Source organism: Phocoena phocoena, chromosome 1 (genome assembly GCF_963924675.1).
Source record: "Phocoena phocoena chromosome 1, mPhoPho1.1, whole genome shotgun sequence".
NCBI classification, from domain to species: domain Eukaryota; kingdom Metazoa; phylum Chordata; class Mammalia; order Artiodactyla; family Phocoenidae; genus Phocoena; species Phocoena phocoena.
Window position 1 is genome coordinate 16,686,948 of NC_089219.1, and position 27,904 is coordinate 16,714,851.

A 27,904-nucleotide genomic window follows, 5' to 3' on the forward strand; every position below is an offset into this window, starting at 1 on the left:
CATCCGGTTTTTCCTTGCTGAGAACATATGTGACACACTGCAGGACATAGGATGAATAAGATGGCCAGAGACCCTGCCCTCAGGGAGCTAGACCAGTCCAGCACTAATTAGGTTGATTCACTTTCTGGGATTTGGAGTGGTTTTAAATGCAGACCTAAGAGGCTTCCCAGGTGGCGCAGTGGTTAAGAATCCGCCTGCCAATGCAGGGGACATGGGTTCGAGCCCTGGCCCGGGAAGATCCCACGTGCCGCAGAGCAACTAAGCCCACACACCACAGCTACTGAAGCCCGCGCGCCTAGATCCCGTGCTCCACAACAGAAGCCACCGCAGCGAGAAGCCCGCGGACCGCAACGAAGAGTAGCCCCTGCTCACTACAACCAGAGAAAGCCCGCATGCAGCAACAAAGACCCAACGCAGCCAAAAATAAAAAATAAATTAAAAAAAAATATAAAATAAATGCAGACATAAGATCCAGCACAGCCCTAACTCTGGCTCCCAGTTAAGACAAAAATAAGTGATTCACTCTAGTTCCAGAATTCTAGACAGTCTAGCACGACTTGAAGCCTCCCTCACCCAGAGCCAGTGCACGCTACAGATGGGAGAGGAGATGCAGCAGAAACTGCAAACATAAACCAATCAAAGAAATGACTCACATATAAAACAAGAGTCCTTAGAGGTGGTCCACTTGGGCAATTTCCCAAACACACTCCCTGGACTTTGAGGTAGTGGGTGGCGGTAGGGGTGAAGAGATGAGGCCCCACTGCCTCCTTCCACCTAATTCCTGCTCGACAGTTTCTACACCCAACTTCCTTTTAGAGCGAACACTGAGGCACAAAGGGGAACACACTTATCCAGGACCATAAAAAGAGCTGGTAGCAGTTTAGTGTTCTCTCGGTTATACCAGAGAATGGGGGGAGGGGAGACCAAGATCCAAGCTTGCAGAGGCCCATGTGCCAGCCGGCAACGTTTCAACCCAGGCAGCCGCTGCCCAGGCCTTCTGGCTTCCTTGGGGTGTGTCCCCCACTTCCTGTGGCCCAGGGCCTGCCTCGCCTGGCAGCACTAACGCAGATCCGGAATTCAAGCTGCCATTCCAGCTGCTGTTACGAGGCTGGTTCCCTCCCTGACCAAGAGCAATTTCACTTCAAAGGCCCTGGCCTTCGCAGTCCCAGCCAAATCCTTGAAAGCACATCTTTTTGTTTTTTCCCCTTTAAACATGTTGGGGGAGAACAGATGATGCCCTCTGTTTGAGACCAATACAGTAATTATGTTGGACAAGCACTCAGAACTGACTTCAGGGGGAATTCAGACAGCCTCATGAACGGCAAAGTGTGAACACACGGCACGAGAAGAGCCACCGTGTCACTGGTGCCCGTGGACGGAGCCCGTTTGGCAGCAGGATACACATCTTCGGGAAATGTGGTCTTGCCTCCGCTGGGGGAGACACAGCCAGGCCTTAGTCCAGTAATGAGCTGGTGCAGGTCCCAATTCTAAAGGCAGAACAATGTCACCTAGAAAAGGCCAGACAGGGCTTCCCTGGTGGTGCAGTGGTTAAGAATCCGTCTGCCAATGTAGGGGACACGGGTTCGGGCCCTGGTCCGGGAAGATCCCACATGCTGCGGAGCAGCTAAGCCCGTGTGCCACAATTACCGAGCCTGCGCTCTGGAGCCCGCGAGCCACAACTACTGAAGCCTAGAACCCGTGCTCCGCAACAAGAGAAGCCACTGCAATGAGAAGCCCGCGCCCTGCAACGAAGAGTGGCCCCTGCTCGCCGCAACTAGAGAAAGCCCACGTGCAGCAATGAAGACCCAACACGGCCAAAAATAATCAATCAATCAATCAATAATAATAATAATTAAAAAGGCCAGACAACTCCTGGCAAGCTACAAAGATGACTTGATTCACAAGACCAATTCTGCAACCTCTTCCCAAAACCTAATGAGGCTCAGCAAAGATACCTAACTCTTACCATATGAACAAATGTCACTAACTTGTCTGAAACACATGCATTTTTTAAAAGTGCTGCATGTGATATGGTTGGCAGTACACTGCAATCATGTGATAAAGTGGGTCCTGTGGCTTATCTGTTGGGGAAGTTCCCGGAAGCACAAGAAATACCTGTTCCACGTACCCTACTCTTGAAAAATATTATTCACTAAATCTCAAGAGGTAAAAAAAGAATATAAAACACGATTCTCAGATCAGAAAGTAGCCTGAAGCACTGGCCGCAGTCTTCTGCTTTGCCCGGCGCCTGCACAGCCCGGCCTCTGAGGCTCACGGCACCTGTTCCTGATGTTCTTGGCAATGACAATCAAAACACTGGAAGCTGCCCCTCTGGGGCAGAACCTGCCTATCACAAAGACATAAATCTTCAATATGCATTCCAAACGTGTTCCAAATTCCTTTCAACAGGACCCTGCAAATAAACACAGAATCAAGGCACCTTACTGTTTGGCCATTAGCTTCACTTTCCTTATGGGCCAAGAGGAAATACTTATATAACAGAATAATCAAACACACCTGTCCAGCCATCATTTTAACTCCAACGGCTTCCAGCATAACGTATGTCCTAAAGTTCTTGAAGACTTGTGGGAAAGATTCCACAGTGTTTCGTCACAAAGGCTAAAGTCTAATTACAAAGAATCATGAAGTATTTTACCCCAACAGTGTTTATTATTGCATGATCCTCAGTGTGGGAGGGTGAACAAAGCAGCAAATACTGCTCTGTTCGAAGAGATAATTTGGAAACCAAGACAAAGCAAAGCTAAGCAACTTTGCTTAGTTAAAGATAAATGGTGAGATTATCTGTAACACAGGTGACCCAACTTCTCAAACTAGCCCTTTCAACACTCGCCTACACAAGTACGTGCTATCTGAACAGCTAGCAGACTCCTCAGCCCAATTAACTCAAAAGCCAGATCTGAAAAATACCCACAAATGTTTGGTATGTATGAGATGGAGGCGTTGTTTTCTACATCTCTCTTTTTTTTTTGCGGGGCGGGGGGCTATGTTGGGTCTTCGTTGCTGTGCACGGGCTTCCTCTAGTTGAGGCAAGCGGGGACTACTCTTCATCGCGGTGCACAGGCTTCTCATTGCGGTGGCTTCTCTTGTTGCGGAGCTCGGGCTCTAGGCGCGTGGGCTTCAGTAGTTGTGGCGCACGGGCTTAGCTGCTCCGCGGCATGTGGGGTCTTCCCGGACCAGGACTCGAACCTGTGTCCCTTGCCTTGGCAGGCGGACCCTTAACCACTCCCTACTAGACTTGGCTCTCAGGACTTGGCACAAAGCCGTTACTCAGTGAAGTATGAGGAACAAAGTGTTACCATTTTACAAATGTCTGTAATCTGTATTTTAATGAATAAAGGATTCCACTCATGTTGATAATCAAATCCCCAGCCAATACTGGTATCTATGCATTGCCTGGATTTTGGGGGTGGTAAATGGCTAGCTTTCAGAATCAGAAATACAGTTGTGACAAAACCCTGCACCTGGGGTGGGGATGCACGGGCCATAGGTAAAGGGGTAAGAATCTCCTTAAAATGAAAATGCTGGTTGTTCATGAGACTGAACTCTATTCACAGTCCCCTGTGACACTGAACAAGCTGAACATCCAAATGCCAGAGAGAAAGGATGTGACACTCCTGCGCGATTCTATAACAGGAAAGGCAGGCTTCAGTGCTCATTTCACCTTAGCAGTTTGCTCAGAGACAAATCACCCTTTGGGTATTTAAAACAGGTTACTCAACCCTAGCATTCACTTCAAGCGTTAACCAGGGTCTGATCAAGAAGCCCGACCACACAGGCCAACCAAATGGACATTTAAAGTAATAAAACACTTGCTCTGGATTATGATGCCACAGAAACAAACATACATTTCTTTTAAATTGGGCAGAATGGTAACTAATTCTACACAATAAAGTTCATTAACACACGGCTACTTATCCCCCCAAGGAATGACGACATCCCAACGGCGACCTATATTTGAGGTGATGGCAACAATTCATAGCAGAATGGCATGTTGTACACATCAGATGGGGGGTGAGGAATGGACAGAAATACAATGGGGATGGGGGGCAGGGGTGACTTCAAGCTTCGTTTTACCTTCCACAGAAGACTGTCTTTAAAAGACAAAAACAAAACCACATGCATAAGAAACCTGATGGGAAGAGTCTCTGCACCTTGGTGCGGTCAAAGTCAAGGAGACAGTTGATCTCCATCTATTAATACAGACAAGGCAAGAATTGATTTTAGGTTACATGTTGTACCTGTTTTCCCTGTACAAAGTGGTGAGGGCCACTAAATACACGTATACATGACTGTGTAACTCTGCCGACTGACCGTGGGCGGGAGAGGGCCCAGCCCAAGGCTTCCCAACAGGGGCGGCTTGCACATGCAGATTTAGTGGGTCTCAGGCCTGAAAATGTGTTTTTTTTTTTTTTTTGTAGCACATGGTGCCTCTCACTGTTGTGGCCTCTCCTGTTGCGGAGCACAGGCTCCGGACGCGCAGGCTCAGCGGCCATGGCTCAACGGGCCCAGCCACTCCGCGGCACGTGGGATCTTCCCGGACCGGGGCATGAATCCGTGTCCCCTGCATCGGCAGGCGGACTCTCAACCACTGCGCCACCAGGGAAGCCCAAAAACGTGCATTTCTAATACAGCTTCGCAGTGCTGCTGGTACTGTGGGGCCACAGACATCACTCTGAGCAGTGCAGTGCTGGTAGCACACGGTTAAGTCGTGGGGGCAGGAGACAGAACTGCTCGAGCATCACCTGCTCACACAGGGCCCACCCCGCTCCCACCACCTGTGCAAATCAATAAGGGAGCCAGTACTGGGTCATCAGCCTGAAAGACCTACCACAGGCTGTTATTTTGTACCACTGCATGAGGAAAAAAAAGACTCAAGTAACACATTTTAAAACTGTTATTAACAGCAAACTGGGGAAATACATCAGATTTCTGGGTGACTACTGACATGCTTATGTCAATCCCCAGAAAGAAACTTCTCTGGACAAACAGCTTCTTTACAGGGAGGAGGAAGCAGCTGCATCAAGTACTAAGTGAACTTGCACACAAGTCTTTACCCTTGGAAAGTAGTAGTTGCTTGGCATGTTATTATTTTATGTTCAGGTCCATTGGGGGGTGGGGGACTGCAGGTGTTGGGATCTAAAAATGAGGGGGCTTCCCTGGTGGCACAGTGGTTAAGAATCCGCCTGCCAATGCAGGGGACACGGGTTCGAGCCCTGGTCCAGGAAGATCCCACATGCCGCGGAGCACCTAAGCCTGTGCGCCACAACTACTGAGCCTGAACTCTAGAGCCCATGAGCCACAACTAACGAAGCCCGCGCGCCTAGAGCCCATGCTCTGCAACAAGAGAAGACACTGTAATGAGAAGCCTGTGCACTGCAACAAAGAGTAGCCCCTGCTCTCCACAACTAGAGAAAAGCCCCTGCGCAGCAACAAAGACCCAATGCAGCCAAAAATAAATAAATAAAATAAATTTATAAAAAAAATAAAAAATAAAAATGAGGATGAGCTCACGACCTGGACCTCAAGTCCTTCCTTTCCCTTTGCCGACCTGAGGGTGGGGCCCACAGGTTCCTAGAATGGGTTGTGAGGGTCCTGTGTGCAGGGCACTCTCCCGCACAGACTCATTAAACACCCCCTGCCTCCCCAGGGGGTACAGACTGAAGACACTGCAAACACAGAGGGGAAACTCAGGTAAGAAGTTGTAATCTTACCAAAAAGCCATAATTATTCTGATAAAAAGATCTATTCAAAGGGGATGCTGCCAAGGTTACTGGTCCTCAAATTGAAACCTGACACCCCCATCCGGTATTTCAGTTTAAATTTTCAGAAAAGGGAGGGGTTAAAAAAAAAAAAAAAAAAAGAGCCCAGCAAAACCCAGGGCTAAATAAAGTGTTAGCAAGAGAGACGCCTGAGTCAGCATCTCGGCCGAAAAGTTGTACATACGTACTCAGAGGAAACAGTGAAACAAACTCCAGTCTTAATTCCTTTGAAAATCCTCCGATATTCTAACGAATCCTGCTTTGGTCACGTGTTGCTAACCAACAATCCTGAGCTGATGACAAGGCACACTCCACGCGCACATTTTTTTTTTCATTTTTGAACAATGTGATCTAAAAGATCCTTTCTGGGTGTTTCGGAAGAATGCTTTCAAAACAAGAGAAGTGAGATCCAAGAAATGGCGGACTTGGAGGATGGGCAGAAGAAACTTTATATAAGAACCCGTGTTAGTTTCCAAATGTATTTCAGGCCATTTTACTCTTCAGATAAGGTGGTCAGACTTCTCAAAAGTGCAAGGTGTATTTGATTTCCCACTTTTTAATAACAGTAAAACTGGAGGATGCTATGACATGTAATACATTCGCCATTCTTTCTGAAATGCATGGAAATAAAAAGCCTTTGAAGACACCAGTAAGACACAATCCCTTGGCTCGTTGCAGGAGACACGCAGGTGCACCCTCCTTTCCCAGCACCAAGTCAGAGACCAGCGGGCAGGATGTGAGGCAGGGGCACTGGAGCCGACACGGAGAGGGATCTACTCTGAAGACACTTTTCCACAATTACGGCAAGTTCTTCACTTTCATGCTTTATTGAAAGTAAAATATGAATCAAAGACAGGTATTGGTAAGCAGGTTATGTCTCTAAAGAATTACTTTTAGTTCAGAGCAGAATGTTGTCCCATCTACTGTGATACAAATCCTTTATGGACCAATGCATCTGGTATGAAACTCAAGCAAGGAAATATAACAGAACTTTTATTCCCTCCCGTGCCTATAAATCTCATATGTAAACATGATTTACTGATACTGCTACTAAACTTTTTCAGTCTTTACTTGCCCATCCCCCCCCACCCCCCTTAAATATAAAATTTGAAACATTTCCTTCAAGTCTGATGGCCTTCAGTGCAATCTGCTTTATCTGACATAAGGCATTTGGGGACAGTCACTTTTGAATGGTTTTCTGCCTTGTGCAGGAGTCATGTAATGGTTTAATTCTTAGATCCACTTTTTCTGTAATGCCCTAACATGTCAAACTCCTCTTCCTTTCTGGTCATTTCTTAGCAGTCAGCAAATGTTCAAAAAGATTAATGTCCAAGAAGACCAGTACCTGGGAAAAGAAACACATGTGGAGGTACAGTTGTGAACTGCAAGGTAAGAGTTCATATATTCCATTTGCCAAGAACGCATCAGCAACAGGGAATATCCAACTTAATAAATGAGCACAGAAGCCTTTTGACGTTGAAGGATAAGAAAAAGTATCAGCAGACTCCAGGTTTTCAGCTAAAGCACCTTCCTGTTGAAAGCCACGTGGCTATTAGTTATCTTCACACAAGTTCATCAGATTTTACTCATGCTTTCATTTGATGGCCATTTTTCATAAATAAATTTTTTGCTTTGTTTGTTTTGTTTTAACCACATCAGGAGTTTCTGTGTAGTGGGAACGTGTAGACAAAAAGCCGCACTGAGAGGGAGGCTTTATTTAGGCCAGTAGCGTGGCTCACTTGTTCGCTTTAGCAAAGAAACCCCGGTATTCGATTCAACCTCATTCTTGGGCAAAGTTGCAACCTGTCACGGACCTCTGGACTAGGACACATAGAATCAAACTGCAACAGTTAAATCTGTAAATGTCAAAGGTCTGGATTCGACTACGTGCACTACTATAGTGGCCAAGATGTAGTAGGAGGCACTGCCGTTTATCCATTTAAAGTAATAATCCAAAAGATGCCTAATTCTAAATAGATCAATGAAACCTTTTCACTGAACCTAATATAATTCAGCAGATTCTTCTCCTCTAATTCTTATCAGTTACATACAAACTGTTTTGCTCTAAGATGGGACTGACAGGAGGAATTTGAAAAGGTTAAGTATAAAAATCAAAACGCCACTAGCTAATTCCCCACCTGCCCCCCCGAAATGAGAAAGAAAAAGCAGAATGGACATCTGGAAGTACATACGTCTATCACACAGGCCCTATTTGAGGCCTGAGGCCTGAGTGCTGATACAGATAATGAAGAAGCTTGAATCAAAAATGCATTTAACTAAAATTAATTTCAGTCATGAGACTCAGATTGAATTAAATTTTAAAATCAAATCATAGGCTTCACTTTAATAGAAAATTAGAGTATGACTCTGACATTCATGAACAAAACGTGACAAATGTAACTTACCTTTAAACCCTTCTTCTGGCATACACACTGGAAGGAAAAAAACAGAATTCCAAATTGAAAAGATTGTCATTACCGACAGTAATAAGTTCACTTCAATGCCTAAAGACGAAAAGTTTAAAATAACTTTTCATTACCTTATTCACCAATAAACATTACCTTTGAAGTTATAGATAATAATCAAATGAAAATCTTTCTCTTTGCTTTTATTTTATCAAAGCAATACATATGCATCACTCAAAAGACAAATACTGGGAGAACAAGGGTTGTAACTGGAGCCAACATTCTGCATGATGGGGGGAGGGGGCTGGAGAAAACCATGTGGCCATGGCCCTCTCTCCCCCTCTGCCTCCCATTCCCACATTCTAGAAGGAACCACTTTCAGCCCTTGCAGCCACTTCTGGTATTTAACCTCTGTATTTCTAAATAACATGCTTATATTGCTAATTCATAATTTTAGATACTATCTAATAATTTCAGGGAAAGATAAAAATTTAGTTCTCCCCCCACCTCTTACATACCACCTGCCCCCGGAACCCATCCTCCTGACACAGTGACATTTTTTGCTAAGCTAATCTCCAATGTTTACATTATTTTTTATCCCATAATACTGCTCACAGTTGAACTCCCTGGTGTACCTTGGTTATAGTTCCTGTCTGGTATGACCTTTGTCTTTCTGGGGTTGGTAACTGCTGCATTATTTATGTGTTTCATTTTCTCTGTACTATCTCCAATTCAAGTGTAAACTCTGAAAGAGCTGTAAACCTCAAGACAACCACCTATCACTTCCACTCTTCCCAGGGGACATCCTTGGCCAAAGCCTGCATCCCACTGCTCCAATCTGGATGGGGTGTGCTCAACACCTGCCGCACAGCTTCCGTCCTGGAATTGCCCCCTCACCAGCTTCTGGGGCATCTATTCCTATGCTGGATCCATGTTTTTGGGTTCCACTGTTGACTTTCTTTTTTTTCTTTTTGTGGTACGCGGGCCTTTCACTGCTGTGGCCTCTCCCATTGCGGAGCACAGGCTCCAGACGCGCAGGCTCAGCGGCCATGGCTCACGGGCCCAGCCGCTCCGCGGCATGTGGGATCTTCTCGGACCGGGGCACGAACCCGTGTCCCCTGCATCGGCAGGCGGACTCTCAACCACTGCGCCACCAGGGAAGCCCTGTTGACTTCTTCCTTGATTTACTCTCTCATTTAACAGAGCACACCTTCCCAGAGTATCTCGGCAAATGGTGTGTGAGAGAAATTTAAGGCCTTACATTCAAAGAGCCATCAAGTGTGACGTTAAAATAAAGTCTGTCTAGTTACAGAATTCTAGATTCAAACTCACTTTTCCTCAGAATCTTGTGGGCACGGGTCCATTAGTTTGTCTTCTTGACTCTTCATCCTGTGAATGTGGTTTTTCCTTCCATACCTCTAGATGCTTTTAGGGTCTTCTTATCCCTAGATTTATACTTTATTGTACCAGGCCCTTGGTGCACCCATTTTTTATTTTCATGAATTATTTTCTGTTCTCTGAATGTTCCTTACACATAGACTATTTTGCTCTTTCTCTCGTATTGTTTATAGTTAATTTTTAAGCTTTCTTATTCTTCCTGTGTTGTCTATTTTCTCTGGGCTCCTTTTTTTTCTGTCTGTTGACTGACGTCTTTTGGTTTCATGCTCTTTGCTCAACTGTCTGGTGCTCTCTAGCTGTCCATTTCCACCTGTTTAAGTGTCAGGTACTAAATAGATGCCTAAAAACTGTTGAGTGGGCAGTGGTGGGCTTAACCCAAGGGTACCTGGGAGATGAAACACTTTTTTAAAATATTTGTAGGCTGTTTTCTTGAATTGCCCGTTTCCCCAGAGGATCATCCCTTCCCTCGACTATGGCAGGTAAGGGATGGGCTGCCAGTATTTGAAGAAAGAGCTGGTGGGTGATCTCCCTGTTTGGTAGGTAATGGGCCTCATTATCACCCTTCTAGGTTAATTTCTTCAAAGAGCTGAAACACAAACTCTGCAGGTTGAGCAGAGGCACAGGAGAGAAGGGCTGTGAGGGTCTGCAAGGTAGTGAGCTAACTGCTTCTTATACAGCTTCCAACCGGCCTTTAGGTTTAGACCTCACTCTTACGTTCAAATGCACCTAGGGCATCCAATTCCTCTGTACCTGTCCGAGGCTCTGCAATTTGAATTAGCTTTGCTTTTTGTTGACCTCTTTCGCCTGCAGGCTTACATTCATTTGTTTCCTATGGTAAATTAATTAGTTAGTACTGTTTTTCTCCACTTTCTAAATTTTCATAGCTATCATTCTTACTAAGATCTTTTCAGAGCAATAATGTAAGATTCTACCTGAACATGCAGAAGCTCTGTTCACGTTTACAAGTAAAAGCACTGGAGACTAAAGCATCAATAACTGTAATCCCACCTTCCTTTAACAAGTTCCTCAACAAATTCCCAGAACAAGTTGGTCTTTACCTTGCATGACATCGTCCATTGCAGCATAATCTGCAATTGGTTCATCAGCCTGGAAAACAAATGAAAACAATTCAAACCCACAAGGGAGTGGAAGCCACTAGGAGGATAACGTCCCATCCACCTCACACAAAAGGCTGCTCCCGAGCCCACCAGTGTGTTGCTCCAAGACACAAATACAAACACTGTCCAGTGGAAAACAGGGTTCAAACCAGAGCTGGCAATGTCCAGGATTAACAAAGGATGCCTTGTCGGTGGTGGGTCTAGACTCAATACCCTGATAACCGCACAGACTGCACACTGGATGTGGCACTGTTTTCCTGCTCCTCACATACCTTTAGATGCAGAAAGGTTCAGGTACCCTGAGTTACTAAATACTGATCTAACTGATATGACTTAAGGCGCCAGGGATGACGGCGTGAGTTGGCAGAAATCAAGTCAGAATGGTCCTCTAAAAATGCCAATTAGGTTAAAAATACATTTTCATCCCGCCTCAACATCAAGAAGAAAATGCCCATGTCCTTGTTAAGGCAGAAGCCAGCACTGAGTCTGAGCTTGCGGTGGGATTAGCTACAAGGGCCAAGAGGACAATGTCCAGTATGGACTCTAGCTGCCCATCTGAAGTACAAACGCTTTAATTACACAGGCTGTTTCTAGGATTTTACACGGCGTCCTTAGGATTCAGCAAACCAAAGAGGCTTTCAAAATAATTCCACAGAACCTACAGTTCCAAGAAAAGCAAACAGGAAGGGGGTAGGTAGCAGGATGAGGGGTGTGTGTGTGTGTGTGCGTGTGTGTGTGTAGGGGTAGATATGGGCCTGCATCATCATTTCCAGGGGGTAGGTAGCAGGATGAGGGTGTGTGTGTGTGTGTGTGTGTGTGTGTGTGTGTGTAGGGGTGTGTGTGTGTAGGGGTAGATATGGGTCTGCATGACCACTCCCAGGGCCTAACTTTATCTGACCAGAATTGAGGCTCTATGGTATGAAAAACATATTTCACAGTTCAAAACCTGAAAAATATTCTATCACATCATGCAGGGGGCATGCTTTTAGCCATAAAGAAACAAAAGAGGCAAAGGAAAGTGACAAAATCAGGCCCTGAGGGAAGGCAGGATTGGTCTAAAGAGGCTGGTTCAATGATTCTTCTTCTGTGACAAAGTCTCAGAAGCCCCTACTTTCTAAAACACACCTACCTCTCCTAAATCCATTCTCCCCAAAGCCAATTTCCATACCCTGGACAAGAATCCCATTAAGCCAACCAAAAGTATTTTGACTATTGTGGCCAAGACTTGTGTCTTATGTCTGTTTCCTGTACTTATGAGGAAAGGTGGAGATGCTTTAATAGTAGAAATATGGTTAAGTAATTCGCTGATCCAAAAGTTAGGGAGGAGGTTAAATCTAGATTATTTTAAACAAGAATTATTAAAACCCCACAAGACCCAATGATGTTGTGACCTCCTCTAAGTCTCTCATGGCTCATCCAGAGATGGAGAATGCAGAGGCCAGCAAAACTCTCACAGCAGAAGCTTCTTACCACACCCTGCCGAGAACCTGAGGTAACTGTAACCACCACTGCACGCAGTTTGCACATGAGAATCCCTCAGGTAAAGAGCTGTTACCTACCTTTAACAAAATGACAGATTCGGGAATGACGCCAAGGGTTCCGAGGGTGGCACAGTCATCACTTAAAATCTTTCCATCAATTGACAGATTCTGGTCAAAAGGAGCAACTGAAAATGCATGCATGATCTGTGCCAATATAAAGGAAACAAAGTTTGTGTAAAGCAAAACACTGAGACTTCTACCCTATTTGAAGAAATAATGCATAGATTCTGAGGGCAAAATAAAAGACTCCAGAATACAAAAGATTCAACAGTTTACAGTCAGCTCGCTTGCTAAATTCCTATTGAGACTCTAATCCCAATACATCTGAGAACATTCTTAGGAGGCCTGATAGAGAATGAGGAGACAATTATACCCACAGGACCTTGTCTTCTGCATCTTACCACCTCTCCACGGGTCGGGGTGCGGAGAAAACAAAGGAGCAGAAGGTGGGGCTGGGCTGACAGCTCCTCTGGTAATAAGGTTTGAGCAAGGCCGTCACTGTCACTCCTATCATGCCCAGGTTCCACATCGTTTTAATAACCAAGTCAATTCCAAATTCTTTCATAAGACCATCTCTAAATTAACCAGAAGGCTATCTGGACTCTTCTCGTTTTGATCCCCTTAGTGAGCAGCCGGGACTACAAAATTCAGCCATTGGGCCTGTCACATATTCTTAGACCGAGTCTTGCCTCTAGGAACCAGAATATGAATTTCTTAAGGGTAGGGGCCATATACTCCAGCCCAGTTCTAACCAAATCTTAAAAGTTGAATACATTCAGAAAGACTATTGTGCATAATACTTAAACATTGTTTTCAAATTCAGAAAAATTTTTATCACGTCCAGGGAGTAAATACCAGTGCGAAGTAAGGACGAGTTGGGCTCAGAGAGGCACACATAGGTACCCTTCAATGATACATTCTAATTCTTCACTTGGGTGTATTCTAGAGTATTCATTTTATTATGCCAAATAACTGAGTTCCATACTCCTTGAATATGTTCCATTACATGTATCTCATTACACCAATATCCATGGTACAGGGAAACCATTCTACCCTTTTATGCACTCTATTCCTCTACTCTTTGAAAAATCTGGAAAGACAAAACAAGCAGCCCTGAACCAACTGTGTATATAATTGGGCCCAAGAGCTTTCCAGCTGGGAAGACTGTGACCAGAAAAGTGATTTTAATAACAGTACACAGGTAAATAACAACAGGGATAACAACACTGGCCTCCTCCCTGTTAGGCCAGGTTCATAACTGGACTTCTCAAAAGGACATCAGGCTCTCAGAAGCGAGCAGAGACTGATTAAACAGGGATCTGTAGCTACAGTGCACTGACATCATCAATGATTTGTGTATGAAGCAATGAGCCTATTTCTGGTACATGAGAAGTACTGACGGGACAGTTCTACCGAAGGCAGCCCAGCACACGGGCATCAGGTAGAGGCAACAGCCCCAGTGAGTAAATGTGACCCATGAACAAGAAAGCGCAGTTACAGAGGAAGTGTCTGATACCAACTTAATGTGGGCAATGTCACAGCTGCATGACTGTAGGAATGCTAGTTCACACGCCTAAGTGGGATGCACAGGGTCTTTGCACCACCACACAACATTGGACCAACCGCAAATACCTCTAGACACGAGTTCCATCTCTGAGGGGTGGAGGCTCATGCTTTATATTTTGAGTGCACAGACAAGGACACTTCAATTCATTCAACAACTCATGAAGATTTATTACCCCATGTGTTGACTACCGTGCTAGGTACTGGAAATATAAAGTGAATAATCCCACCCCGGAGAGGTCGAGAGGACAAAACCAAGCAGTGAAGATGGTGGCAGAAAGTACACATTGCTCCTAGCGGAGCACACAGAAAGGAGCAGTTAGCTGTGTAGCTGAAGGCCAAGACAGGTTTTGCAGAAAAGATGTTGTGAAAGATGAACAGTGCTTACTAGTGAGGAGAAAACGGTATTTCAGAATGAGGGAACAGGCCAAAGGCATGGAGGCCTGTGCCCTGTATGATAATAATTCATAAACCGTAAGTGCTAGGAGAATGCTTCAGAAGAATTAACATTCTATAGGTCTGTTTAACAAGCGGGTGCAGCATTGTGGATCTGTGGGGCATAAAAGGAACAATGAAAACTCTGTTCCTACAAGGTGAGCGGCTCCATGCTGCTTGCCATGGGGGTGTGAGTGTGTGGCTGAAATAAGGAAATGCAATAAGGAAAGTGAAGTAAGGAAAATTTCCTCCTTTCTACAGCAAGCAATACTACCCACTCAAAACCTCTCTCTGGGAAAATGGAATAAGACAATTAAACACCAAGCATATTCCGAGAGAGGAGATGGATAAACTGTACTTTATGGCCTCACAGGTGGATGAACTAAGCAACTATAAATGGGTGTAGTTACCATCCTATTAACTTGGAAATGTAGTATACCCTAGAGGACAGGCTCCATGCAACAAAAAAAATACACTACATGCTTAAAAAGTCACCCACCACCACTGGCTGAGGATCACATGCATGCCCACCACAAGCTCTAACAGTGCTCAGGCTGCTGGGCAAAAAGGTCCCATCTAGTGGGAGCTTTCGAAGCTACCACCACGGATCACTGAAGGGAAATTACACTTCACTGCCCTTTCTTTGGACTGTTTAGATCACAGTGGTCCTCGAAGCCAGGACGGGAGATGAGAGGAGGGACACGGCAAAGGAGCCATCCAAGGACAGCACGTTTGGGGGCTTTCCTGTGAACAGCTGCTGCCTTCTAGCAACTCATTTGTGCAGGTAACATGCTCACAGACAGAGGTTATTTCTGCTGACTTTTGATTTATTCTTTAAAAAGGGTAGTCCACAATAAAAAGCAGCACAGGCTTTGAAAATGTCTTTATCCACAGGGGCTCTTTTTGTAATTTAAAGGTTTTGAATGTTCGAGGTTTACCACTGACAGGCAGAACGCCGGTGATAGAAACAAGCTTTCTCAGATGTAAAAGCTACAATAACAGAGTAAAGCTATCAGGCCAACACATTTATTTTCAGAGCCATGGGTTCAACCAAGGGAAATACTGTTCCCAGGACAATCTGGAACACATCACACCCTCAAAGGAAGCCTATACTTTTGCCTCAATTACAATGATAAGGATCAGCAGCGAGGGAAAATGCAGAACCAGTAAACCAGGCCGCATGAAGGCAGCAGAGGGAAATTCGGTCAACTTCTGGGATCCGTATCAGTGACTAGAGCAGATAAGAGGCCAGATTTTTTTTCATGTACATCTTGAATTTATCAGCCTCTTTTTCCTGGGTTTTGAGATGTCCCATTGGCATGCTCATTTATAGTACTTTAGTGTTGCTACCAGGAAACAACAGTATCGTGAGGCATTTTCATAATGCATCCACTGTGTTGACGGGCAAAAGCAATGGAGGGGGCGGGGGGGGATAGAGTGGGAACAATCTAAAATGAACCTCCAAAAAGAACCACCTCAACACGTAACAAGTTAAATGGTTCTCAACATTTCTCATTATTATTGGAAAGCTACTCAGAACCTGCTCAAGGTTTCAGAATCCCCAAAATACTTTTCATCTTCACAGAAAGATTCTTGGCTAATTTGGAAAACTTTGAAACTCTTTCTAAAGAAAGAGTCATTTTAATTTGGTGACCCTGCAAGTATTATTCTAAACTCAAAAAAGCCCTCCCTCAATGGCCTAATACTTAGGTGCAAGGCAGAAACTCGCGAAGGTCCTCCAAGTTCAGAGCATAATTAAACAAATGCTATACTCTCCTCACCTGAATTTTCAATTCTTTTAATGTTTGATTAGCAGAAACAAGAAGAGCTTTTTCACCACGAACTTTCCTATGTCGCATACTCCGCCGAATAACTTGCTTTTGGTAGGCTATATAATTTTGATGGGATATCTTTTGCCGCTTTGTTCCTCCATTGCTCTGTAATAAAGATCCGAAAAAAAAGAAAGCACTGAAATTACCCACACTGTGACCCGTGCTCATAAAGTTCATCAGGCAAGCAAAAGCAATTGATTTATCAGACTGTTAACCATTTGAAATTCAATATCAACAGTGAACAGGAACTCGCCGGAAGTTCTTAGTAGGCTCAGACAAAACTGAAAAAATTAAACGACAAAATACACTTCTAACTGCATATAAGCTCCAGGATTTTAAAATGTATGTATTATAAAAAGGAGATTTAAAAGCAAAATAAGTTTGACCTTAGAAAGACACAATTATGATAAACTGAAAAAATTTTAAGATTATTAAATTTAATCCAGTCAGTGTCAAAAGGGAAAGAAAGGGGTGCGGAGGCAGGATAACTGTTCTGGATGACAGTCTAAACTGATACAAAACAATGCATATCTTAATTGTATGCTGGTTTGAAGAGGGAACATCGCTTCAGACACATTTGGGATAGGTGAAGAAATCTGAGGTTGGGTAAACAGGACACTGTCTTTACTGATAAGCTGGTTTAAGAACTTGGAGGTGGAATGCCATGATGTGCACAATTTACCTAAAGATGGTTCAGCAAAAAGTACAGGCATACATATGGGTATATAATATATATTGTACTAGTCTTAAGAAAAAAATAGATGAGAACCAAGTAGCTTTCTACAATACTCCAATAAATGCCTCATCAAGAGGTTAACAGTCAAGATTCTTCTGCTAACCAGGACAGGGAATGAATGAAACAAGATTTTTAAAATAATCTTTTCCCCTGGTTTAATTAAATCTGGATGAGGTAACCCCCAGGCTCTGCCTCTGGTTTCCGAAGCTGTCACCGAGTGTCACGTGTGCATAATCAGAGCGGTTTAGGGGTCATTATGGACACAGATGCCACCCATGCATCATCAATGGAGCTCCAGAGATGTACAAAGCAGAGAGGATCGGGGGTAAACAGAAGAGCATTTGTTCAGGGTGATAGGCCACTGGCTAGGTGCTGCACAGCGCTGGATTCAGCTCTAGCTGTGCGTCTAAAGAGGCACACAGGTGATTCTAACATAAGAAACAATGTGGGAGTTTTAAAAAAAAATTCATGACACATTTTTCTCAATCTCAACTATTCAAGAAAAGGTGAAATTGGACCTAAATTTCACAATTAGGAATATAAGGGAAAATATCTACAACCTAAAATTTTACTTTAGAAATATAAAACACAACCAACTAACAAAGCCCTGAGCATTAAGCAAGATATATTTTTTAATGGGTCTAAAAGCCTTTCCCAGAATTTCTTTTAAATCCATAGAATTTAAATCGAACTTATCTGACAAAAAGCAATCCACTGGTTTTAGAAGGCTTTCAATTACCTAAGTAATATCCAATACTGGGTACATTATTAACCTAAATCGTAGATAAGGTCAAAGTCCAAGGAACTGGGCTGATCTAGCTTAGAGGAAAGGGGATTTGTTTATTTCCATTAAGGACAAATAGAAATGCATCATTTTATATTACAAGGATTTAAAACAGCAGTTACAGAAGCTTTGTACTGAGATAGTGCAACGTATTACAAAAAAAAGATTTGAGGAGGCCGACATTCTGAAAACTCTTGACATTCTTCTGGGACCAACTACTCTTTTCAAAACGGAAGGTTACACCTTTTTTGCAAGACAAAAATGTTTAAAACATTCTAGAGTATACAACAATGAGAAGGAAGACAAAAGAAAGTTCAAAGTACAAAAAATAATTATGTCATAAAAAACAATGTTCCCCAACAAATATTCTCTATCGTATTTATAAAAGTGAAATCTGTTGTCATCTGCATCTGAGGAACAGAACAGCAATTTAAAAATTGCTGTGGGTATGACAATAATAGGTAAAACCAGACATTAAAAAAGTTAAGAGTTTCCCAAAAATCGAAATCACTTGAAAACGTTTTTAAAAGTTTTCTAAATAACTCTTAGGCTGAAAAGTAAAGCTTGAAATGACAGAAATAAGGACAGTAAGAACACAGATATATATCCTGCTTTACAAACTTATTCACAAAGTTTACCAGAAGAATAGGGATTCCCCACTGATTATGACACCATACTCCCACTAATAAATAAACTACCAATAAACTACCATGGTACTGCTGGCCAAGCAAATGAAAGAGAATGGAGTCCTAAATCAGGATGGACACAAACACTTCTCTTTAAAATATATCAATGGAAAAAGCAAATACACTAGCTTGTAGATCTGACTTGAAAAATGGACTGACTGTAGAGGAGATGGGAACATAAAACAAGTCGACAACAAACAAGGTTTGTTACTTTTGCAAACTCCTATTCAAGAGACATATTACTTAACTCAATAATCTCAAAAACCATCCCAAGGAACAGAAGGCATACATGTACATAAATTTTAATGAGGGCATTATTTATTATAGGAAAATATCCCACAAAACTGAAAACCTACATCCCTATAAAATGTATGGATTTGGTTAGCACTGGGACAAGGGGGCCTTCCAATGCTGAGGGATTGAAACACAAATTTGGTAGGAGTGGCTAATCCCGGTCAGCAGCGCCTGACTTTGTTCTTCCACAGGTGTTTTAAAATCAACAAATGCTGACATATCTCTTTATGCCAGCTGGGAAGCTACAAGTAACATTTACCTCAGGGAGACCAAGATTCAAGTCAAGAGTGCTTTTCAGACTTTCTTAATCACAGTTGAAAATGAAGTAACAGTATCAGTATGTATACACAGAGAGGCCAAGAAACCCAGATAATCTCTGCTCTGTAACAGATACAGCAGATGGCCATTTTATCACTTTTATTCCTTCAGGGAGGATGCTAACCATAATCTGACTACACTATTTTTTAGCAGTAAAGAAAGAACACAAATATCTCTAATTAGTTAGTTAAAGCTAAACTCAAATTAGAGTAGAAATTCCATGAATTTAAGGTAAATCTAGAATATCCTGGTGTATAATGGTCTGACTTTTTGAGAAGCTAAACTTATCTACATCATATATCAACCAAACATATTCCCACATTACTTCCTGTTCTTGACATTTTTCTCCAATATCGCTGTGAACATGCAGGATATAATCAAGCAACCAAATAAGAGGGGGTAGAAATACCATAACAAAATACACAGAAAATAGGTAATTTTAATAGAAGAAAAATGAAACATTAATGCTGATTCTAGTCATTTGCCTAACACGTAAGAGACCCGAAAGTCTCTTCTATAAACTCCAATATTATAAAGGCTACTGTGTGTTTTCCTTGTCGTCAGGGAATCTGAGTTTAATAATTTTTTCATACATAAAGATTCCATGATTAAGCAACAAACCAAGATATGGGTTAGTTTAAGTTTTCTTTCCAGGTAAAAAGTGAATCATTTCAGTATATTTTAGCCTTTCTTGCTTGATAGCACATAGTAACTCTAGAGTAATGTAGCCCATGGCTTTTCGTGAGAAATCAGGACAGCTACAGCATGCTACCCAATGCAGGAAAGCGGGGGGAAAAAAGGGGTCCTGAGAACCGACATCCTGCATAGGCTACGCAGAGATGTCCAAGAGCTTAGAGTGACTGCTCTCAGAACAGCAAAAGGTGTAACAATGAAGAGCAGCTTCAACACATACTTGATTAAAATCTGGATCTTTTTCTCCATCCGGTTTAGCTTCTTCCTTATCCTCCTCTGTTTCAGAACTACTCACATTTAGCTCTGGAGCTGAATCCTTCATCACCTGAATGTGTCAGGAAAAGACAGAAAAGTAGGTCAGACCCTAGGAAGGCGAGCTATGGAGGCTGTGGGGCTTAAAAAAATTTTTTTTAAATACATTTATTTATCTATCTTTGGTTGCGTTGGGTCTTCATTGCTGCATGCGGGCTTTCTCTAGTTGTGGCGAATGGTGGCTTCTCTTTGTTGTGGAGAACAGGCTCTAGGCACGTGGGCTTCAGTAGTTGTGGCACGCAGGCTCTGGAGTTGTGGCTCGTGTGCTCTGGAGCGCAGGCTCAGTAGTTGTGGCACACGGGCTTAGTTGCTCTGTAGCATGTGGGATCTTCCCAGACTAGGGCTCCAACCCGTGTCCCCTGCATTGGCAGGCAGATTCTCAACCACTGTGCCACCAGGGAAGCCCAGCTGTGGGGCTTTGACTGGCCACCTTTATCAAGAAGAGGCACACCTTTTTCAATGGTGGGGTAATAGATCAGATAGAGGATCAAGACTCAAGGGCTCTCTCTCTTTTCTGTGCTCTTTTAACATGTTAGTTCTTATCCTATGATTTATTCTTGTATTTAATGTGTTTGCCGTAAATGTAAGCGGTCTCTGCGGAACAGTTATCAGATTTTACAATGATGTTATTTTGTAGAAGTTCAAAATTGCTCTACATTTTCCCTAGTACACTGATCGTCAAGCCTTTTCAAGTTCAGACAGGAGTCCCAATGCTCCTTGAGACTGAGAAAATGAAGGATGGATGAAATACTGCTATCAAACTAAAAAATAATAATAAAACTTTACCTAAATTGGATACTATTTTGTACTAGATACCAATATATACATGCACTAATAGGTACAAAAGATATAAGAAAATTCTAGGGGAAAAATTGAGACATTTTTACTCAACTTCATTTTCTCAGCGAATTAGGAAATGAGGCCTTAATTCAACTTGTGAAGCAAAACCCTAGACCATTAGAGCATAATTCGTAAGTTACCCTTCTAAAATAATGTGTTTGGTAACTATCATCAAATAAAACACATTCTATTTTGTCTTTAATTCCCAAAACCTTGGAATCAAATTAACAAGATGTCCAGAGATATAGGTCAGGATCTACCTAAGAGCCATTCCTAATATAGTGAAAATGCTCCAAAAACAATCCAAAGCAACACCCCTGGCTCCCAAATAATAACCAAATCTGTCTACTTCACCTACCCTTTATAGATTAAAAAAATGCAAGAGGCTCTAAACTGGCCGTCCTTCTTTCCGTTATGCCCTTACCAACTCCAAACACAATGGCCAGGGTGACTTTTTGAAAGCATAAATGAGAACACACCATGACCTCTCTTGAAACTCCAGTGGCTTACATCTACGCTTAGAATAAGATCCCAAATCCTTGGTATGATGTATAAAGGCCGATAAAATTTGATCCCTCATCACCTATCACTTTCCCTCCTTGGAAGAAACTCTTCTCTAGACCAGTGCTGTCCACTGTGGTAGCCAGAGGTGACACATGGCTATTTAAATTAAAGTGAATTAAAAACTCAGTTCCTCAAGTCACCCTACACACATTTCAGTGCTCCAGTCAAATGCGGCTAATGGCTACGGTGTAGATACAGAACATCTCCATCACTGCAGAAAGCTCCACTGGGCAGGGCTGCTCTTAGATACAACTTACTCCGTTGCTTGAGCACATTAGGCTTATGGTTTTGCCTGCACTACATGTCACAGGCTGACTCTCTGACAGTTAATGCTTAGGTAAAACAACTCCTCCTCTGACGCACCTTTCATACCCATGCCCTGTTAACAATGCACCTCCGCCTCTATCCGTCTCTCACTTTACTTCGCTAGATTTCCTTCAAAGTACTTGTTCTTGTCTGAAATTATCTTATGAATTTATGGGCTTATTCTTGATCTACCTCACTAGGTACAAATATTCTTGACGGTAGGTAACTTCTCTGTCTTCTGCACCACCTGTATCCTCATCACCAAGACCAGTCCTAGCACACAGCTGACAATCAATATTTGTGTTTCGATTAATAACTGACTAGATCCACATAAATCACATAACTATTCCTTTTCAGTTCTAGTCCAATGGCTCCGCCTGCACCATCCCCTCACACCAAAAAAAAAAATAAGGCAACCCTAGGCCATCCTCAGTGAAAATCCAACAGCAAGTCAAAAGGCAAGCTTGATCATCACTAGGCACGACCACAAGAGGGACTGGTACCTTCTTATTATCCACGACTTTATGGACGTAGATGGTGGCTTGAGTGTATTCACGCAGGTCCCTCTGCTGTTGACACAATAACCCTTCTCTACATTCTGGACAGAGTTCTTTAAAAAGAAAAGCAGTGGTTGAGGAATTACTGTCAAAGAATGAAAGATCTAAAAGAACATATCAAAGTTACCAGAGTGTATTCATCAAAATATTACTCATATTTTCTGTTAACCGTTGTATTCTATTGTATGCAAATAAGGAAATCCATTTACTGTCGACAAACATACTAATACTGAGGTAATTATGATACTTCCCATCTGCGGAATATACTTTGGAACACCACATGATCTTTAAGTAGAAAATACAATATTGACATACTCTTTCCTTCCCCCTTAAAACGCCAACTTTTAACTACATAAACCAAGAGCGATATGAAAACTTACTAGGCTCAGAAATATACTGTGTTTCTGAAAGGTTTGCATCTCCTCCTTCAGTTCTCATGATTTTAATTACATGATCCACGACAAAGAGCTTTTGTATCATTTGCCACTCACTGGGCCATATGAGAGCTATACTGTGCAAAAAAACACAACATGCTTTAAGACACAAGGACATAGTCCATCTCTAAACCAGAATTATCAAAACCAATATTTAATACAAACAAATTAAGAAGGAAAAGATACATCAACAAGGAACAGTAGTTTTTTAATACATAAAAATGTTACAATAGCAGTAAAACAAAATGGACTGAAGTTATCAATACATGGATCAACATGGCTAAACCTCAAAAACCGAAGTTGAGTAAAGAACTTAGCTACAGAGGGATAAATTCTATATGATGTAACCTAGAGACACTGTCCTGGGTACCAGCAGCTTGGAAGGAGAAAGCAGGGCTCCAGGAAGGAGAAGGGAGGAACAAGAGCAAGGTAGCCTCAGGCAGCCTCTTGATTTTTATGGAGAAGCAGTCTTTTTTTTTTTTTAAAGGCTAGTGCTCCACCTAGCAGAGAATACCAGAGGAAATAACCCCACAATTCAAACAGATTCTTAAAACAGACTCTTTATGTCAGACAAGATATTTCCTAAACATGTTCTATTAATCACTAGAAAAAAAAAAAAAATCACATGAAGAGAAGAAACTCACAGTTTAGAATCTTCTTTGGTCATGGAAGCAAATGTAAACATGAGTCCCCCGTGAGGACACAGAAGAGCACTGTTTCCAACTGATGACACAGGACTACACCTTGTAGGTTTTCTACTCAAATGAAACAAAGAGGGTCAATATACTTCACTACTGCACGACTAAAGAGAAGATTTTTTTACGATGATTATTTTTAAATTAGAGATATATTTTAATGATAGTAATTAATGTGTCTCTCAGGATTATTCATTTAGATTATTAGAAAATAAAACTTTCAGTATATGCTAGTAAAAGTAAGGTACTACGATCAGGATCCATGAATTCTTGAAAATAATAAAATCAACAATAAAAAAGGAAATAGAAAATTTTTGGTATATACCTAACAAATTTTCGCCATTCTTCTACAAAGAACTGTGACACAATGTAGAGGACATCCGTGTCCTAGAATAGAAAAATCAGATGAAAGTATCCATTAATTCACTGCATTCTTAACCTAAATCCTATAGGGAAAATGTCTCCATATACTGTGGTTTTCCCCTTTCAAGCTTCATAAATAAAATGAAAATACAGCCCTCTACCAAGCAACCAGAACTAAGAGTAAAATCCCCCGGATAAGAAAACTATACAAATGAGAATTAGAGAAGCTCTCAGTTGTTCTGAAACCACTGTTCTTCAGGAATTTGGCAAGGGCCTTACAAAGGTGAGATGAATTCTATCCTCTGTGGGAATCATTATACCTCTGGCCAGTTACTGAGACACGGTCTGTTTTTGTCCTGGAACAAATTTGGAAGAGAAGTCTTTTGCTCATTTGCAATCATCTTATGCAAGGCTTCATTTTCTTCTCCTTCTCTTTCTAAAATCTGAAAGAGAAGGAAGCAGGAAGCAATCAACCATCTCCTGCTGACAGCACAGGACCTGCCTCCTCCCTAACCCCTACCAAGAGTGCAATGTCAATTCTCCTGGGAAGTCAATCCAGGGAGGTGGCATTATAATTTCCACAGATGTCAGGACAGCGTGCAGCACCTTGCACTGTGAACAGCATTCTTTGTAACTTGGAAACTCGGGAGCCTTTGGGAAGTACTGCTGCAGTTTGCTCCAAGCCTCTTTAGAAACAAGCCTTCTTTCATTTTCAGATATGCATAACTCCCCTAAGTCAAAAAGGGCAGGGGGGGGGGCCGGAGTAGAGAGAAAAGGTTAAAAAAAAAAAATCAATATATACCCTCCAAAAATCTATTTTATATTTCTTAAACTTAAGACAAATTTGTAGGGCCTCTTCTCCTTCTGTTCTAAAGTACTGTAATTCTCTCTCTCTTTCCTTAGTTTCAAAGTCTCTAAATTTTTAATTTCATCTAATTCTAAAGAAGCCAGCCATTCCTTTGTCCTTAATCTAGGCCTTTCTTCCTACCAGTGAAGGAAGCACTAAAAGGGCTTCCAGGGATCCTGGTGTCCCTGTGCCACCCCAGGGGTTGTTTAACAGTATTTTGTATTTCATCTCCGCCCACATTCAAATGCCACGATTTCCTGCAGGATGTATTTTCTCCGTTTTACCTTATTACTTTACTAAATCCATCCCGAATTGAAATGCTATTTTCAAAGTTGTGTGAGACTCACGCTTAAATGGTAAAGCAATCTACTGTTCAATCGTAAAACCATCTCCAGTCAATTGACCCAGTTAGTTTGCTATTACTACTGCGAACACCCTGAACCCCGTGGATCTTTAAAAATCCTAGAAGAGAATAAGCAGAGTGCTAGTCACCATGACCCTTCATTTCCTCTGAAGATCACAGGAACGCCCAGATGGCAGTGACCCTCAATCCCAGCAGCCCCTCCTCGGCTGACTGATACTTCCGGCATTTCAGGCCCTTCCCCTCACTCAACCCCTCACTGTGTTTGTGGTTCCAGTTTCTACTGCGTCAGCTGTTCCCAGTAGATAATTAGTGAACTGCATATAGTACCTATATGGTTCTTTACCCAGAAAACCATCTTTAAGTTTCCAAAGGAAAATGTGTTTCTACCCCCATTGGCAAGATACTTGCATGTTTACATGAGTAAAAAAGCCAGGGGCTTTCTAAATGCAGTATCCTGATTCTTTGCTTTATGTGTTTTTTAACAATAAATAAACCAAGAATCAGAGAAATTAATACACCAAGGGTCACAACTGGTGGATAATGGAGCTAGGATATGAAACCAGACCTCTCTCATCTAAACCCCATAATTTCTAATGCCTCAAAATGCATCTTCTTAACTTCCATCCGTGACCTCTTATTGAGCTTTGACTAATCCTAAGAAATGATTACTTTGCTTTAATATACTTATTACCAGAGAAAATAGATCACAATGTAAAAATTAACTTTATTTCTGAGTAGGCTGTTAACAAATTTCCTCTAAGGTTATGAAAACTTACTTTAAAATGCTATCCTGAGGCTTCCCTGGTGGCGCAGTGGTTAAGAATCCGCTTGCCAATGCAGGGGACACGTGTTCAAACCCCGGTCCGGGAAGATCCCACATGCCGCGGAGCAACTAACCCCGTGAACCACAACTACTGAGCCTGCGCTCTAGAGCCCGCGTGCCACAAGCCCTTGCTCCGCAACAAGAGAAGCCACCGCAATGAGAAGCTTGTGCACCTCATCAAAGAGTGGCTCCCACTCGCCGCAACTAGAGAAAGCCTGCACGCAGCAACGAAGACCCAACACAGCCAAAAATAAATAAATTAATTAATTAAAAAAAAAGAAAAGAAAGAAAGAACTCCAGGGCAATTATACTTTTTAAGTGGTTTCCTTTTTTTTTTTTTTTTTTTTTTTTTTAAGGGACCGTTCCTCTGTATACATATGTTATAACCCAATCTGGTTCATAAAGGGAGAATACAGGAAACAATAATGCAAATATACAAACACATATTTTAAACAGGATTCCAGACACTCTGAATACACTGCCTCTTGTTTTGATGTAAGGGTGCTTTTACTTTATGACTGGCTGTATTGTAAGATGTGCATTACTCAGGTAATTAGAAAAGAACGCAAGTTTATTTCTAAAATCAGCAATGTATCTTAATAAGTCACTTCACTGCAGTCAGAAATTAAATACTGCAGTCAATATTAAATACTGCCAAGTCAGTATTAATCAGAAAGTCCTCTACTCTACCCCTAGTCATGTTTCTAAATTTAGTTTCACATCATTTTAATAACTACCATGATTTAATGTATCTGAATAGTTCGACCTCACCACAATAAACTTTTACTTGTGACATATGAATTTTTAGAAATTAGACTTGTATCCTGCAATATATAACATTGCTTCTTAAATCTTAAAAGAAAGCCAATAAACTAAAATCATTTTGTAAGCAACATCTCCCAATACAAGATCAAACTAGTCATGAGAGATTGAATTCACCAAACATAATTCGATAACCTAATCCCCAAAGATTCTTCTGGTAAAAATAGAAATCTAGTTAACAGTGAGTTTAGATTCTGGATAAATCCCTTCCCCGACAAAGTCTAGTTCAAACTCTAATACTTTGGGGGGCACACAATGTCCAAAGAACTTGTAAAAGAATAAATTAAAAAACTGCTCAGCTGCTAAGTAAACAGGTATAATAAACAAGGTAGTTAATGAAGTTGTTAACCATTAAATGAATATAAAATGAAATGGATAAGAAAGCCTGATGGATAAGGAATATCTGCAGTAAATGCTAAACTCTATGATAGTAGCCAATCACATAATGGAATATATAATCCATTATTAATTCACACAAAATCCATGATAAATATACACAGGCTTTAGAATATAAAAATGCAAACATGGACTTCCAGATAAAAATGTTTTTTTCTTTCGTTTTTTTTTTTTTTTGCGGTACACGGGCCTCTCACCGTCGCAGAGCACAGGCTCCAGACGCGCAGGCCCAGCGGCCATGGCTCACAGGCCCAGCCGCCCCGTGGCGATCCTCCTGGACTGGGGCACAGACCCGCATTCCCTGCATCAGCAGGCGGACTCCCACCCACTGCGCCACCAGGGAAGCCCGATAAAAATGTTTTAAAACTACATTTACTTCCAGTTCCTCCTGAAACACCATTAAACCACAGTAAGGGGAGCTTTTTTAAAGATACAAAATCATAATGATGGATAAAAGAAAACAGATGGGACAACAGAAACAAATATTTTAGAAGCTTACAGGTGGATGGATAAGACAAGAAAAATGAATTCTAAACTGACAAAAGAAGTAACCCAATTTACTACACAGAACTGGCCCCACAAATCCAGGAATTAGGGGTACCCAGAAGAGAACAGACTAAAAGACTATCTAAGAGGCAGTTAAAATTCTGAGTTGCCCTTCTATACACCCTACAGATACCTGCCCCCGCTATCCACAAAAGACAACACAAGCTTCTCTGATGATATAAAACCTAAGGCCTCTGCACTGGGGGACACAAAGCTGAGATAAGAGGTAGTACACTGAGATGTGGATAAGTGAATGTTTCCATACAGAATGCAGAGACTCCCAAGCCCTCCTCTTTACAGCCCTGGAAGTGACAGCCAGCTCTGCATTTTCCAGGCAAGAGAATGAAAGATCCTTATGGAGAAATCTGAGCAGTCCAAGAAGAGATAATCAAAGAGAGAATTCTCCAGTGAAACGGCCCAGCCAGGACACCCAAACAGGGAAGCTGGCAGTC

The 27,904-nt window shown here is 42.1% G+C and overlaps 1 protein-coding gene across 6 annotated transcripts in view; it reads right to left on the reverse strand.

Moving 5' to 3' along the window:
• Positions 1–7,102: 7,102 nt before the first annotated feature.
• USP48 (ubiquitin specific peptidase 48) overlaps positions 7,103–27,904 on the reverse strand; it is a 67,876-nt gene continuing 47,074 nt past the window's right edge. For 5 of the 6 annotated variants that reach the window (XM_065872617.1, XM_065872604.1, XM_065872590.1 and 2 more), the window contains 12 exons: positions 24,261–24,385; positions 23,975–24,097; positions 23,617–23,678; positions 23,241–23,351; positions 22,543–22,673; positions 22,109–22,215; positions 19,804–19,908; positions 16,022–16,177; positions 12,261–12,386; positions 10,642–10,690; positions 8,186–8,212; positions 7,103–7,125 (listed from right to left, as the gene is read on the reverse strand). In XM_065872617.1, the coding sequence (XP_065728689.1) occupies positions 7,103–7,125; positions 8,186–8,212; positions 10,642–10,690; positions 12,261–12,386; positions 16,022–16,177; positions 19,804–19,908; positions 22,109–22,215; positions 22,543–22,673; positions 23,241–23,351; positions 23,617–23,678; positions 23,975–24,097; positions 24,261–24,385 (1,145 nt within the window). The remainder of the gene's footprint in view (positions 7,126–8,185; positions 8,213–10,641; positions 10,691–12,260; positions 12,387–16,021; positions 16,178–19,803; positions 19,909–22,108; positions 22,216–22,542; positions 22,674–23,240; positions 23,352–23,616; positions 23,679–23,974; positions 24,098–24,260; positions 24,386–27,904) is intronic. The other variant, XM_065872612.1, reaches the window with a different exon arrangement.